The sequence below is a fragment of the Platalea leucorodia genome (assembly GCF_965183815.1).
Source record: "Platalea leucorodia genome assembly, chromosome: 5".
Taxonomy (NCBI): Eukaryota; Metazoa; Chordata; class Aves; order Pelecaniformes; family Threskiornithidae; genus Platalea; species Platalea leucorodia.
The window spans coordinates 49,188,560-49,204,180 of NC_138827.1; the positions used below are offsets into that span (position 1 = coordinate 49,188,560).

The 15,621-nt window shown below is 39.3% G+C and overlaps 1 protein-coding gene across 4 annotated transcripts in view; it reads right to left on the reverse strand.

Moving 5' to 3' along the window:
* Positions 1-617: 617 nt before the first annotated feature.
* The window catches only part of SUCO (SUN domain containing ossification factor), a 42,553-nt gene continuing 27,549 nt past the window's right edge, over positions 618-15,621 (reverse strand). For 2 of the 4 annotated variants that reach the window (XM_082314279.1, XM_082314276.1), the window contains 11 exons: positions 15,168-15,259; positions 14,363-14,428; positions 11,468-11,542; positions 10,877-10,973; positions 8,618-9,784; positions 7,611-7,698; positions 6,098-6,202; positions 4,500-4,654; positions 4,048-4,139; positions 2,750-2,805; positions 618-2,586 (listed from right to left, as the gene is read on the reverse strand). In XM_082314279.1, the coding sequence (XP_082170405.1) occupies positions 2,140-2,586; positions 2,750-2,805; positions 4,048-4,139; positions 4,500-4,654; positions 6,098-6,202; positions 7,611-7,698; positions 8,618-9,784; positions 10,877-10,973; positions 11,468-11,542; positions 14,363-14,428; positions 15,168-15,259 (2,440 nt within the window). In that variant the 3' untranslated portion in view covers positions 618-2,139. The remainder of the gene's footprint in view (positions 2,587-2,749; positions 2,806-4,047; positions 4,140-4,499; positions 4,655-6,097; positions 6,203-7,610; positions 7,699-8,617; positions 9,785-10,876; positions 10,974-11,467; positions 11,543-14,362; positions 14,429-15,167; positions 15,260-15,621) is intronic. The other 2 variants (XM_082314277.1, XM_082314278.1) reach the window with 2 other exon arrangements.

Here is a 15,621-nt window from a genome sequence, read left to right on the forward strand (position 1 = left end):
ACAAAGTGAGAAGTTGTCCATTGCAGCAAAACAGAAAAGGACGAGGAAGAAAGTTTCTGGCCATCCACGGAACTGCTGCTTCCAGGAAAGGCAGCCCCTCCTTGCCCCAGAGCTATATACTCACGCTGTGTAGTTGATAAATATGTACGGCCACCACCATCTTTGGTCTAATTTCAGTTTTACAAGGAAATTTGCTTTCATCTAACACTTACAGGCCAGCTAAAACCAAGGAAAAATACCCCCCCTCTGTTAGAGACACGTTTGTCACCGGCATACTGCACGATGACTCATTTGGCCTCATTCTACACCTATCGGCATAGTCTAGGTCTGCCAGGCTTCGGTTTGTAGCCAGACAGTGACGATGGGCTGTTTTAAGAATTCGGTCGTGTCCAGCTTCAGCTGATTCTTCTTGACAAGAGCCACCGCTCAGTGACTGCCAGGGCAGCAAAGGAAAGCACACTTCCTTTTCTTTTTTTAAACAGAGGAACACATCTAGGCTGACAAGTTTGTGAACCCCTTATTATGGCCCAAAGGACCCCAGTCCTAGTTCTGCACTGAAATTTAAAGACTAGTCCTTCTCAGAAAAGAAATTAAGCCACAAGTTTCATTTTCAAAGGAAAAATGCCAGTAAATTAAAGACAAAGTGTTCAGATTTATTTGGAAATTCACAGTTTCTAATGGCACTACAGCTCTGTAGTTACATACTCTTGTTCCACAACACTGTATGCTGCACTCAGGTGGTGTGTATTTTCCTCAACCAGGTTTGAAACCCTTCTGAATTCACGTTCGACACGTCTGGTTCCTGTGCTCTGACTGGCTAATTGTGCAGATCAACTCCAAAAGTACATCACCTTAAAGTATTCATAAACTAACAAGAAAGCAGCAAAAAAACCAAAGGCTTTAAATAAGTCACATTACATACAATACCCAGGAAAGGCATTAGATCTGTTAAAAAGGGTACCACTAAAAGTGCTCAATAAGTTAACTTATTTTTTACAATGTGAACCTGTAACACCTGCCAAAAGGAATAACCTTTTGCTCCACTCGCTCAGATACACACTCAACATTTTAGCAATCACACATCCTATAGTATCCAAATATACAATCACAGTCAAAATAAAAAACACTTGGATATGAAAATACCAACCATACAAACACTGCACATTTGTTAGCCAATACAAAAGCAAACGTTACAGAAATATCCACTTTGAACCAGCCTGACTGGTCAGACTTCAAGGCTTTGCAAACTCAACACACCCAGAGCTCACACGGCGAACGGCCCAGCTGCACGAGCTCGCCTGCACGTTCTTCAGCTGAGCTTTTTCCCCCAAACTCTCAGCAGAGAAGCAGTGAGCCTTCCCCATTCACTTCCTTCAGAGAACTACAGCAGGCAATTTAGATAACAAATGCATTCGTCAGCCTAAGATCCCATCGTACGCAGGAAATCCTAAAGAGCAACTGTCATTCATTTAGTACATCGGCCTACAGCTCTGATTTGTAACTGAAGGTGGAAATAAATGTGATTACCATCCCCAGCAAGATATTTTCCTCAACCGAGTTTGCAAAACCAGAGCCTAGTCAGGCAAGTCCATCTATTAGTATTTTTACAGTATCCAGTCCACATTACTGAGTCCAGCTGAAGGCCAACACATGTCCCTTTACAGCACTGTAGTGTTGCATCTTCAAAAAAACTAGAGAAATTACAAAATAAATCAAATGACAAACAATTGTATCTCCCCTCTTCCAGTGGCATTATAAATAGACAAAAGGCACATAAATATGGGAAGGTGCAAGAAATAGGAACAAAGCTAAAGGAAGAGGATTAGGCTTTTATCCCTATTCCACCCAACAAACTGGGCTTCAAAAAATCTCTGCCCCAGGAACTGTGAAAAAAAACCTTTATAAAATGAACCCTGCCCTCCCTCCCCCCAAGCTGTTCTCATAGGAAATTATCAGCCTTGTAAAGCTGCAGCTTATAGCCAAGATTGACACAATCCCATCTATTTAAAAAGGCAGAAACCAAATTTCTGAATACTTTCCAATTAGTCGAGCTCTTCGTCTCCCACTATCCTCCCACAGAATACCACAGACTGTTCTCAAACGAACAAACACTCTCCTGTTTGAGAAGTTCAGCTAGTTTTAGATGTGTCCAGAAACTGCCGTGACACCAAGTGTTCCCACTGTTATATCTTTGTTTCCTTTGATTATGTCATGCAGGCTTGGCATTGACCCTGACTTAGTCTGTATTAGAGTTTTTATGAGCTTCCCTTGGTCTGAAACTTTAGACCGTCTTCGTTTTATAGCCCTCTTCTCAGTTTTTGTCTTTTGGGTCTGTCCATTGCACAGACTCGTACACGCTGAAATGCCACAAAAATAGGACTCCTCAGACTGCGATGAAGTTTCGGAGCTTCCTTCGGATGGAGGACCCTTATACGAAGAGTGATAAACCTCCCCAATGTTAGAGAAGTCCCTCTGGTTCGTAAACGGCTTCCCTCCTTTAATTTCCCCGTTGGCTATTGGTTGCAGAGGCTCTGTTGTTGGCTTAATAGTCTCTATTTTTTCACTTTTGTATTTACAACGCTTTTTCTGAAACCACAAGTAGAAAGAGAAACAGTTAGGTTCTGGAAGGCAAGCAGAGCGTAAAAACCAAGCCTAGGAACCGGTGCAGAGGAGAGCAGCTGAGACATGCACCACCTGCCGGCAGAAACACGCTCAGCTCCGCCTGCCCCCCCACCTCCCGCCACCGTACCTTCTTCTCTGGGGAAAACTTCAGGGGTTCTACAATGTACAGGTCCTCTGGATCCACTGTAAGAGAGGGAACATAAATTTAGCAGTCCTGACACTGCCAGCTCTAGAGCGCCACTGTTCTAAATAAATAATGGCATAACAAAACATTCCAGTTATCACACACATTTTTGCTCCCATTATAAGTTAATGGAGGTGCAACAGCTGAACACAAAGTGAGGTCAACACCGAGGAATTCCTGTATGCTGCCATGGCAGCTGTCAGTGATGTACACTTGACCTCCTGATAGATTGGGCCATAGGAGAGGTGCAGAGAACACCCCTTGGGGAAAAGGAACAATAGTCAGCAGAAGATAGCTTCTACAAAAATGAACTGTTACCAATATAATGGTGTTTAATGTGCAGCCTGCCCATGACAGGACAGATACTACAAGCATGTGTACCTATCAAGGACACAGATGTTCAGACTGACATGAGACCAGTCTGGCATTCCTCCATCAGCGCTTTATAAATCATTCTTCCAAGCTGAAGCAGGGGAGAATTCGTAAAAAGCATGGTTTTGCAAAAAAAATAGTCTACGCCTTAGTTAGTATCTATCGCAAAATGCTCCCAATTCAACTCACGAGTTTTCATGCAGTTTTATTCACAGTACAAAAACCCGTGAAGCAAGTTTGCTGCACCCAGAAAAGCAGTGTCAGCTGCATACTTCGTAGTTACTGTAATCTGCAACACTTTTGGTTTTGCATGATGATGACGGCCTAAGAAATCAAAATTCAGTTGTCCCGAGTTTAACACGAATACTGAAAAGACCAGATCATTCCTCATACCCCAGCCAAGATAAATAGTCTAAATTTTCTTACTACAGTTGATAAATTTCAATCCTAAATATCTGCCAAGTTTCAAAGACAGGCCATCAGGGCTTCTGAGACATAGGGAAGTCTTCCCATGTCTAGCATTAAAAAAAAAAAAAAAAAAAAAAAAAAGCCACTTTCTGCAAGCTTCATGGCTTTGTAGACCTGAATGCCTGCATGGATTGCTACTAACCCCAAGAAAACATCTGTAGAGTATAAATGACAGCAAAGACTACATTTAATGTTTTAGCATAATTTAGCACAGTTCTGTGAGTGTCTGGTAACTTGTTCATGAACCACCTTGTCCTACAGAACGTATACGAGCGCTACTATAACCCAGTGTACTTTGACATTAACCTGCAACTCCACTTTCAGACGCTTGCAGTAACACACACACTGTATAGCACTAAAGAGTAACACCAGATACTAGATGTACGATATGTGAATAATACCTTCTTTACCAGCTAGCTGAAAAGACTGTGATCTGACCAGTGGAAGAGAAGTTCTTCTTTTCAAATTCATATCATCATAGGAGGAAAAGCATCTAGGAAACAAAACCCACAAAGTTTTTTCAAACACATTTTTCTCAGGACTTCGGCATATGCATTTTTCATTAAGAAAAATCTTTGCCAGAAAGACAGAATTATTCACTGAGGTGCCCAAGAAAGCCTGGCAAACAGACACAGTGCTATACTTGCAATAACCTATCAAGGCATGTTAAGTGTAGTAGCTCCAAAACGCTCCTAGGAGAGCGTTACTACAGAGCAGTAATGGCTCTTTGCTATCAGTTTTGTGTTTGCAGAAAGAAGACTCAGAATTAAAGCAACTGTGCCAGTCCCAGAGGATTTAGGAAATACCAATAAAAGCAGCAAGAACAATTAATTTTCAAATATAAATACCTTACCTTTTGGGGCTAGGGTAGTGATTACTTTTGGGAATTTTTGAGAGGTAATCTTCACAGAACTGAGAAGTGCTTCTGCACCTCTGCACACAAAGCACCAAGCCCAGAATGACACAGAGAACCAGAGAAATCACAAGGTAAGTCTGCCGATCAGAAACCTAGAAGAATTTGATATAGTTGTTAAAGACAAAGAATAATTTAATGATGCTATTAATCTTGTGTTTAAAATGTTAAAATCTTTAAAAGAACACAATAGACATGTTCTCAAGTCACTTTCCTCCAATTTCACTAAACACTTGTCCAAATTTGAGTATTTTTTCAGAGGTTTGATGTAGTCTACTGGCTACACAGCATTCAAAGAGTGAAGGCTGAAAGCCACTAGCTGGTAACACAAGACAAGATTTCACTGGCTACAATACTACCATAACTTAAAGAAGCAGCTGCCCCTTGCAAAGAGCATTCAAACCTATCTGAAAGTAATATACTTCCATAAGAAAGTGTACTAAGAAAGCAACTTCTCTGCTTTACAGTTGGCATGGATGTAATACTATCTCAATTTTATGTGATGCTTTTCATCAGCTGACATTGCAGTACTTCAGAGAATAAATATTATATTCACTTGATTCAATGGGTTTTATCTTTCTGACTACTCTTCCATTTCACAACGTAGCAGAAGGATTTTTTCAAGTATGTTCACTTCTGAAGATTGACAGATGAAGCTTATTAGAATTATACGGAAGCTGAAATCCAAGAGTATTTTGCAGATAATGTTTAAAAAAAATGAACTGCACAGTTGCTGGAGAATGTAAACATCTGAGAGAACATGTTCCTAATATTGTTGCCAAGATTCCCTAATCTCAAAAGATCACAATAGCCAGAGGGGAAAGGAGAAGGGTGCCTTAGCCATACGAGCCTCCCACTCAGTAGCTAAGAGTGCAACCCTCCACATACTCGTCTGTTATTACAGCCCAGTTCTAACACTGGCCAGTACGCTCTTGCACACTAAACCTGCTATGGCAAGAATCTGTTAATATTTAAGTGGGCAATATAAGTGCTGGACACTGCAAAGCATCCCGCTTTACTGAAGCTGTGTAACAAAGCCATGCAATACAACTCATTACATAACGCAGCAAGTGCCAGAAAAGTTCTGGAAGCGTGAACTTTACCATTCCCTCTGATACAGGTCAAACATTCTATATGGGCAACAAATCCCATTATTGCCATTTCGAAGTCAGTGGTTACTCTAATTTCATCAAGAATCATTTCACAGAACAATACCAATTCCAATGCACTACAGGAAGGCTGAGATATTAAGTTATTCTAACTAAGTCTTATCTTTATCCCTAGCTCCGACTACAATCGTGTTGCTAGTAGGGCTGTAGTAGAAATTATTACCCATCTTGCTGTGCACAATACAGCTCAAGCTACTCAAGCTTTCCTCCCCTCCCCTGGCCAGCTGCTAAAGTAGGCTGAAAGCAACACTACAGACAACTTCTCAGATGAAAAGCTTCGTGTAAACACTCCAGGCCTCTTCAAATTGAGATACGTTTATGCATCTGTTTCCTTTGAGTTCTCATGCCATATTGCTGAATTATAATTACCTCACGTTTTAATTCCGCCACAGTTGTTGACAGATTAGAAACTAGCTGCGTCATGTTGGTGAGCTGTGCTTGTAACAGCTGGATGGCTTCTGTTTGCCGCTGATCCTGTATTAAAGAAAGTCATGGCCATGCTATTTAGTTGTCAGGTTCCCACTATCATATAGTCTCGCATGTACCGAGTTACTGTTCTGTCTGACACAGCCAGGTATTTGTAGCCACGTGACTTATTCAGCATTGTTTTCAACACAACTTTCATATCACATTTGAAACTGCTTAAGCAGTATTAGTCATATACACACTTAAAAACATCAACATTTTCACTTATCAAATAACGTTTTGTAACATTATGCCAAGGCCATTTCGTTACAGTGACTTCTACTATCTTCATTAAAGGCAGATTAAGTAGCCAGCTCCACGCAATAACTACCACGAAGCTGAGCACTGTCGTGTTACAAAATACACACACAGATGACCTGGCACAGCTAAAGTCTGAGGGCTGATGCACAGCTTCTGTTCAGCAATCAGGTAGCCAGCCACTTAATGACAGGAGCCCAAGCCAGCCAGGAACAAGTCCTTTGCAGCTATCACCTCCTTCCCAGAAAGAGCCCTAACAAGATTCTTAATCCCATGTGAAATTAAGAAAGGTGAGCAGAATATCAAGGGAGGTTAAGCAAGAGGAGCGCCTCTGACTGACCAGCATTTGATACTGTTAAAAAAAAAAAGCAGAAGAGAGCATGCAAATGATCTCAGGGAAACTGCTATTTACTTCACTGTTGATGGATGAGCAAACTACAGGCCTGGGACCCATTTTGGAAATTTTCAGACAGTTTGGGATTAAGTCTGCTATGCCACAGGCACAGTTGCTTTGGTGATTATTCAGCACTACAGTTTGCGCTATATTTCACAGCTGCTCAGGAAAGCTAGGATGGCAGAGCAGGAAAAACATCCCTCAGCTCCCACTTCCTTAAATCACATTTTAAAGAATGAACTAAAGCTTTTATTAAATGCACTACACTTTCAAATGCAAATTTGGCATTAGCCATTATTGTACCCCTCCCCCTTTCTAAAGGCTAGGTCTCTTAAGCAGCATCAGGGCAATTGTCTATCTATACTTTAAATCAGAGATGAAAATAAACAAGTTAAAAAAAAAAAAAGCGTTTCGAGTACATCTACAACCAGGAAACAAGGGTTGGAAATGACCTGGATAACTTTTTCATTGATAAAGACATTTAAGAGTTTTAACCATTACCAGCTGACAACTGATTTTTTCTTCAAATACAAAATCAGAAAACAGAGCTGGAAATGGCTTTATTCTAAAACAACTGGCAACGTATCTAAAAATTTTATTACAGAGAAAAAAATTGGGAAGTATGGAATGGATGCTTTTAAAAGGCAGACATGCAGCTAATAAAAATCCTCAATTTAAAGAGAATTTCTGCACCTCCTTGAAACTCTTTCTTAAAAGCAAGCTTTCCTAATTAGGAAAACACTTAAGTACTCCAACAAACCATACCTGCTCTTCTGCTATTCTTGAAGTATTCTGAAGTTTTATTATTGTTTTATTGAAAGCCTTCTGCATTTCTTCCATTTGCTTTCGGTACCTAAAACAAAGAGCGTAAAGGTCTGAAGTGTTAGTTCATAAAACTCCTCTGCACTAGATTTGTCTTCAGAAAATACAGCTATGCCAGCAGAAAACATCTCTTTGCCCAAAGAAGTTTTATTTAAATATCAAGTAGTATTTCTTTTAAAGTTTCACACATAAAACAGAGATGTGTGTCTTTTTTTTGTGGTTTTTTTTTTTTTTTTTTTTTCAAGGTTAAAGTCAAATCTATTTCAACACCTTAGAGCTTAGCGCCAATTTACTGGAATTCACTATGGAGAATTCTCTGCAAACACAACTGCCAGGACAGACAACACAACAGTAAATATAACTGAGAGTCCCTTCCTTGGAACCTATTCTGAAATGGGTACATTTTCTGATTCTCCTATGGCTAAGGAGCACCACAGATATATAACGCTAATATACACCCATCCCTCACAGAAAGTTCTTGGTTCCCTCTCCATGCTCCTTTCTTCAACAAGAGTTATTACAGATAACACGGTAGTTCAAGTGGAAACAATCAATTCAGTAAAGAAAGCATTGTAGATCTGCATCATTCAGTGTAACAGCAACAGGAGGATATGCCCTTTTGGTGAAAGAATTATGGACAGGATTAGTGCTTACATCCTGGCAACACTTCATCCTTTTATAAAAACCCACAGCAATATTCCTCAAAACAAAATAAACGTGATTGTATCTAAAATACAGAAAAAGAACCCCTGTCACCCACAGACATCTAGGTCTCCAGTAGCCACCTAGGATTAGGTACTTTTCTCAGTTTTCCATAAAGCTTTATGCTGTGATTTATGTTATACTCTGCTTCCACTGTACTGCTTTCCATATGTGTATGTTCCTTTGTATAGCTGGCTAAAATCATGTTTACATCCGATAAGACTCTTACCAGTCTTCCTCAGACTTACCTCTGACTAAGTTCTTCTAAATAACGGCTGCTGAGAGACATGTTTACTTCTAGGGCTTTTATGCGATTATTAAGGCGCATGAAGACGGACTCCTTTTGATTCGATCCATGAACAAGATTTCCATTAGCATAGCCAAGATCTGTTGAATTCTGCAATTCAGCATAGAAGTCTGTAGCTGTTCTCTGTGGTCCCCCAGAGACGGGAATTGCCATTAAAGCTTCTTCAGTTGCCTGATCATCCTCCTTTGTTTCAGTAGATACAGAAGACTCAACAGCAGGCAAAACAGGTTTCTGCACTTCTGGAGTGCTTTCCTTTCCTTCCCCAGCATCGCTGGCTAACACGCCCAGTGTGTATTCAGGCTGCAGAACAGTCTCTGTAGGCTTTAAAATCACTGGAGTAGCAGTAGTCTCTCTTGTGGTCATCTCCTTTACCTCAGTGGCCACACTGGTCTCAGAAACTACAGGGTTTTCTTCTGCAACAGAGCTCTCAGCCTTTTCTGTTTCTGCACTCGTCTCAGCTATATCCACCTGGGGAGTCACCCTTGGTGCTACCTGGCCTGCATCTTCTTTTGCAGGCTCCAATGCCATGTCTGTTGTTGGCAATGGCTTAACTTCAGAAGTAACTTCTAAGAGAAGGGATTGAGAGACAGTTTGAGGATGGCTTGGTTCCAGTTCAATGGAATCTGTGGTCTCATTACTGATGTCCTCATGGACCACACTGCTGAAGTCAACTGCAACAGCAGGTCCAGATGGTCTCTCAACTTTGCTGTCTAATTGCTCGGGCAGAGGCTCATCTACTGACATATGTATAGATTCGGTCAGAACCACCTGTGGCTGCTGACCATCAGCAGAGTAATCTTGCCCTTGTTTACTGTCAGTTTTACTACGCTGCCGATACATGGCTACTGCAACTGAACACCATTTAAACAGGTATTCTGAAAAGGTGGAAATACAACATGCTGTTGCTATGTCATAGCAGTACTTTTCTGTCTCAAGTTCAAACCATGCCAATGCTTCTTCTTCCTGATCGTCACTGGGCAGCAAGGTTACCGTTGACTGGCTTGTGTCTTCTTCATACTCTTGTACTAGCTGAACAATAGGACTTTCTTTTGTCAAATCCACAATTAGTTGCTCTTTATCTATTTGTGGAATATCTGTAGTAACAAGTCTACAACAAAGAGTTAAAGACAGGAAGTTACTTCAACAGTTTTACATGCCTGCTCTGGAAGACTGCAAAAGCAGGATCTCTTAGAAAATTAGCAAAGCTTATTCCAGTGACCAAAGGCCAGTTTGGATATAGTCAGAGATTCTGTAAGTTAGTATTTTCTCTGGTGTTTTTCAATCCCAATTTGCAAACAAATTATTTCAACCCTTGCTTCTGAAAGAGCAAGCCTTCTCAATCAGATATTGCCCCTTCCCTCACCCCTGAAAAAGTCACCAGTTCAAATATCAGTAAGTTCTTACATAGCAAGCATCTTACTCTTCTGCTGCAATCTTCAAATGCAAGAATCACAGCCTTCCCACTGACCTTCCTCAGTCTCTCAACAATCAGAGTGCTAGGAAACCATAAAACCACTAAATACAGCACAAGTCATGTCTTAACATTTTAAGAGAGTCTATTATAGAATATTATAGAGTCTCAGCTCTAAGTGGCCAGATCAATTCTAAACAATTGTAATCAACTGGGGGGGGAAGGAACCACACACACGTAGTATCTATATACAACTCCTCCTCCCAACCTAATTCCCTATCTTTGCATACATATTTTCATCAAGGAAAGCCTAGCAAAAAAATATGAGCTTCTAAAACAGAATTTTTGTCAATACAATTTAGCTGAAGTTTCAGCAATACAACTTACATTCCTAATTAGTCTCCCTTGCAGGAGACAGCCTGCAAAACCTGGAAGAATATTACGTCAGTTTCCACCCAAGAAATCTGCAATAGCCAAGGGCAAAACACTCCTCCTACTTCTTCTAAACAAAGTAATACAAACAACTGACAAAGTTAGTGATGCATTTTGACATTTAGTAAAGTGTTAGAACAAAACATATCATAATGGAAATAGCTATAAACAGTAACTAAAGCAATAAATTTCCCTAGTTAGTACATTACCATACTACAGATTTCACCAAATACTTGCCTTTTTACTCATTTAAGGCAGTGTGCCATATCTGAGCATTCTACTACCAAAGCTTCTAGACTGGTGCATGTCAGTCTCTGCTAGGAACACACTGAAAAAACCCCAACACCCATCACTTACTCTGGTGAAGGAACAGGAGTTGGTTCAGGTAGCCTTGGTGCAGCTGTTGAAGTTGCAGAGGTGGCAGTGACATTTTCAGACACAGTTTCGTTCCCTGCTACAGGAAGGAGGAAAGCGTGAACATAAAAATTCAAGAACTACGTTTGTTCTCAATGAACTTTTGTTTGTTTGGTTTTTTTTAGATTATTAACTGCACCACCAAATTAACTGCAGATGTCAAAGTTATTTGAATGAAAGTGCTACTGACAGTTTATGTATACAGTGTTATGAACAGTCCCAAAATATTTCCAGGAAGAAGCAGCAAGTTAAGACTTTACAACTGAAGCTGGGTAATACAGAGAGTAAAGATCTCAGAATACAGCTGAACAAACATGTATGTTATCTTTGTATCGGTTCCCTTTCTCAGCAAATTCAGCATCTTTGTTCCACTTTTCACAGTCAGTAGGATAAGAAGTCTACAGCACAAATCAGGTGTCCCATAAAAGGTGAAAAAGTCATTTAAACATAGATCATCCAACTCCTCACAAGAAAAAACAAAATAAAAGAAATTAAAACTTTCCAGAGTGATTGTCATCAAAAAAAAACCCATACCTTCAGCTTCAGATGACTCTTCAGTTTTGGCTCCTAGCATATTAGCAGCAATATTCACCATACTTAGGATAGCATCTAGAAGAGAAAACAACTAATCAAAAGGGGACATATTCAGAGGGTCCAGAAGTTAGCACCACTGAGTAATCTGCTATTTTGTAACACTTGCTTGAAACGCATACAGCATAAGGACATAAAAAAAAAATCTAGTAGTTCTACTACACTGGATGCATCTTTTGCTTTTAAGGGATAAGTTTATAAGCTAGAAACCTATATTTGAAAACCCATATCTAACCTTTACCAGCTAGACCTAACACCAGTGAGAAGTGCTCACTGATCGTTAGTCCACTGAAACCAAGGAACAGTAAGACAAACAGAGGAATATTTAAGCATGGAATTTTCTGACCATCTGAGTGTGTGAACCCACTGAGGGAGGTCTCAAGCCAGAAATTTAGAGCTTGAACACTCAAACGGAGGAGCTCTAATAAAGACAGGTTGGATCATTTGTCATAATAGCACTAAAGAAATGACTCAAGAAATGTCATTTGCTAAATGAGCAAGACAGAATTCTGCCTTTGAACACAGATGTCCACAGGAGGACAGATAAAGAAAACTACAGATTCATTCAAACTAAGCTGGAATCTCTGCCATTTTGCATCATACCTCCCTCCTTAATCCCGAATCTTATTTTTGGCTCTGATACTGCTGCAACATAACAATTCTAACTATTTTAATATTTGAAGAAGAAAATTTACACTTTACAATCTGTTACCTGAATGCAGTCAAGGCAACTGGAAGAAAACCATAACAAATATCCACAGATCTGGCTTAGATTTTTTTTTTTTTTTGAATAATCTTAAGTAGAACAGTTTTGTCACCCCAAAATTTACAGAAGTAAGTGCAAAGAGGGTCTCTTCTATATCAGCACATATATTAGATACAGCTAACTCTTTGGTCTTGATATTGAAAACAAACATCATTGCCAGGCTTATTTAGAAGGCGAAGAACAGGGAAAGGGCACCTTATTGTAAACATGTGAAAGTTGGCCCAATTTTGCCCATTTCTCCCCCACCCACCAACATACATCTGTACTGTACATTACGTGGATAAGTTCATAAAGTTAGAGAGGCATTTTAGTAGTAATGACAAATTGCTTGCACTCCAGGAAGCTCTGTTCAGAACCTTGGTTCTGCCTTTCCTCCAAAACGCATCAGAGACTACATTCCTGAATTACATTATTTATCTGGGGCTGTATTCTTTGAAAAGTCATGATAAACAAAAGATGTTAAACTTGAAGTATGAATTGTTTCTTATTATTGATGGAGAAGCAGAAAAGGAGGGAGAATTAAGAGTTGGTATAGGAGCTTGCCAGTCTAGGAGAGTGGCAGGAGGAAGAACAGTGAGCTACCCTCACAGGTTAGACTAGCGGAAGACTAAAATACTTCTTAAGAGATCAAATGTCCAAGAAGCCCACTATCTCCTCCTCAGAGGTCCCTCTTCCTTACTGTGTATCAGTATTTAAAGACAAACAATGCAAAATGGAATTCCATCACATTTGTCCAAGCATGCACATATAAAAAACGCAGCACAAAAAACCAACACTCAAACACAGTACTCCTTCAAAAAAAGGAACACTGACTACCCTGCCAGAGATGAAAGGTCTCAATAACAAGATCCACCAGCCAGAAGTAAATAATGATCACTGCAATGTTTCAGTGCTCAGCTGTCTTTCTAAAAGCACTATCAGTAACAGGTGTTTCAAATCTTTTCATCATAGCTTTAGTACTCTAAAAAAGCAATAGAAAAGTCACTGCATTTTTCAGACTGTGAACAAAAAAACCTTGCAATACTGCACTTGCAGACAGAACATGTGAATACACCTCATCAAGAATAGCTTGAAGATAGAAACTTTGAAAGTCACAGATAAGAGATAAGCAGCATCAGGGAAGAATGTACTGCTTTCTCTCATCTGTCAGAGGCTAACATTTAGAAATAGACTGTCTTTTCTACTATCTATTTCTCTGAAAACTGCACTAAGCTGTGCAATATTCCTAGCCATGATCTTTTCGTTCTTAAGTGACAACTACCTTCTAGGAAATAGTAGGAAAGAACTCTGCAGCTCTGATCCACTATGGGATGAAAGGAAAGCCTGAGTACAAACAGCATTCATTTTGAGTGCAAATCTACACTACAGTAACAAATCGTCACTAACTGGGACAGAAGGAAGAGTGGTACGGTATAAGAGCTCTTTAGAAGAAGTTGTGTGGTAGCTGATACTATCCTAAATAATTCAGCAGTTAATAATACCATTAAAACTGAATATTCAAGCATTCTTACCCAAACAAACCCCACATCTAGAGGTCTACCAATGGAAAAGTGACAGACAGTCAAGAGCCGTTAGTTGTCTCAAAAAAATACACAGCTCTTAAGAACATAGAAGCTACAATATTTACATAAAGCCTCCTCAGAAAGTGTTCTCCATCCCTTCCTTTCAAGTTGTACAAAGTAAATCTTTGTATTGCCCTCTATAAATAAGGCACCTTAATTAAGCACAGATTTTCAAGTTCTGAATAATTAAGGTTCTACAGCACTTTAATACTGGTTACCTACAGCCCTAGGTAACATTCCTATTTTTAAGTGTTCAGGATCCCTAAGTACAGAAAGTGAAGTTTCCAAAAAATAGAGATCTGGAAAGTTCTATTTTTAGAACTTTTGAATGATACCTCAACTTCAAATTGTTACTATTTATTCATATGCAATTAAATAGGAATCACAATAAATTGTTTCAGCAGAAAAATAAGAAAGTCATAGCTGTTGCATGGCAAAAATGTCATTCCACTTTCAAATAGTTCATTTTGTTTCAGCACAGCAATAATCTTTCTAATAAATCATACTCACTTGTAGCAGAACCAAGGAGATTTTTTGAAGATTTTTCTTCCCCTGTATTGTAATCCAAGAGATAATCTATGTATGAAGAAGAACACTTATGACTATCAAAATTAAATGTCATGGGCAAAGAAAATAAACCTCAAGATTTAACATGTCATTCAACTATGTCAGTTTGACAGCACGAAAATAAAACAATAGGAATGGAGTTAAAGGTCAGAGACTACATACTGAAATATCAACCTCCAAGCAATGAGAAATCCAAAGACAAGAAACTCAGAGATTCAGGGTTCAAGCTTCAGTTTCCCCAGGATTCATGACACAGATGCAGCAAACAGCTCATTGAGCTTTGTATAGGGTTTCCCCCCCCCTCCTCCTCATGAGAGCTGGAGGTAGGTGTTTTCATATTTCTTATTTAAACACAAAGTCTGCAAGCCAAAACAAGCACCTTCCCAATTGCTTGCAGCATTGATCATACAATCTCAGGAAATGGGCTATGGACACTAAGAATAAACCTGTTTCATGTGAGCTGCTTTGATTATTTTAGTTATCCTTTACTACCGCCAGCACATGCCTAGCCTGCCAAGTAAAACAGAGACTTATTACTAGCATTTTAAAGTAACCCTCCAAACAGTTACAACACATGGTTTAAAACTTAAAAGGACTGTTGGATAAATGCAAAAATGCTGAAATACCATCAACAAGACTAAGAGTACATTTAGCAGTCAAATAATTTCTCATATGCAGGAAACAGTGAGTGACCAAACTAGCACGAGACATGTCTGAATGGCTAAATATCCAGAAATTATTTGCTTACCATAATCTTCATCAAAGAGTTCTTGTCGTTCAGACTGATACTGAGAATCAGCTATTTCTTCATACTCTTCAACCATGCTAGTACCAAATACCCTAAGAACAAAGTTTTAAAGTAAAAACCTAATATTAGTCTATTAATCATGTAATTACTTGATGTAATAGATAATTTGATAAGCAATATTAACAAACTCATATCCACAAAGCCCATTGCATGCTTTCAAGTGCTGCAACAAAACAAGATCCTGAATTTTAATTCTAGTAATTCCAAAGAGACATTTCCTCCTTTACTTGAACTCATACCTAGACTTCCTTGTCTTAAGCTCTTCATGAGCTCTTACACGTCCTCTTCAGCTTCACCTTTGACTAACTTCAAGAGTATCTATTCATGACTACCTCATTTTGCATGCTATATTCTCTTTGACCTGCTCTGCCAAAATCAAATCAATCCCATTTAA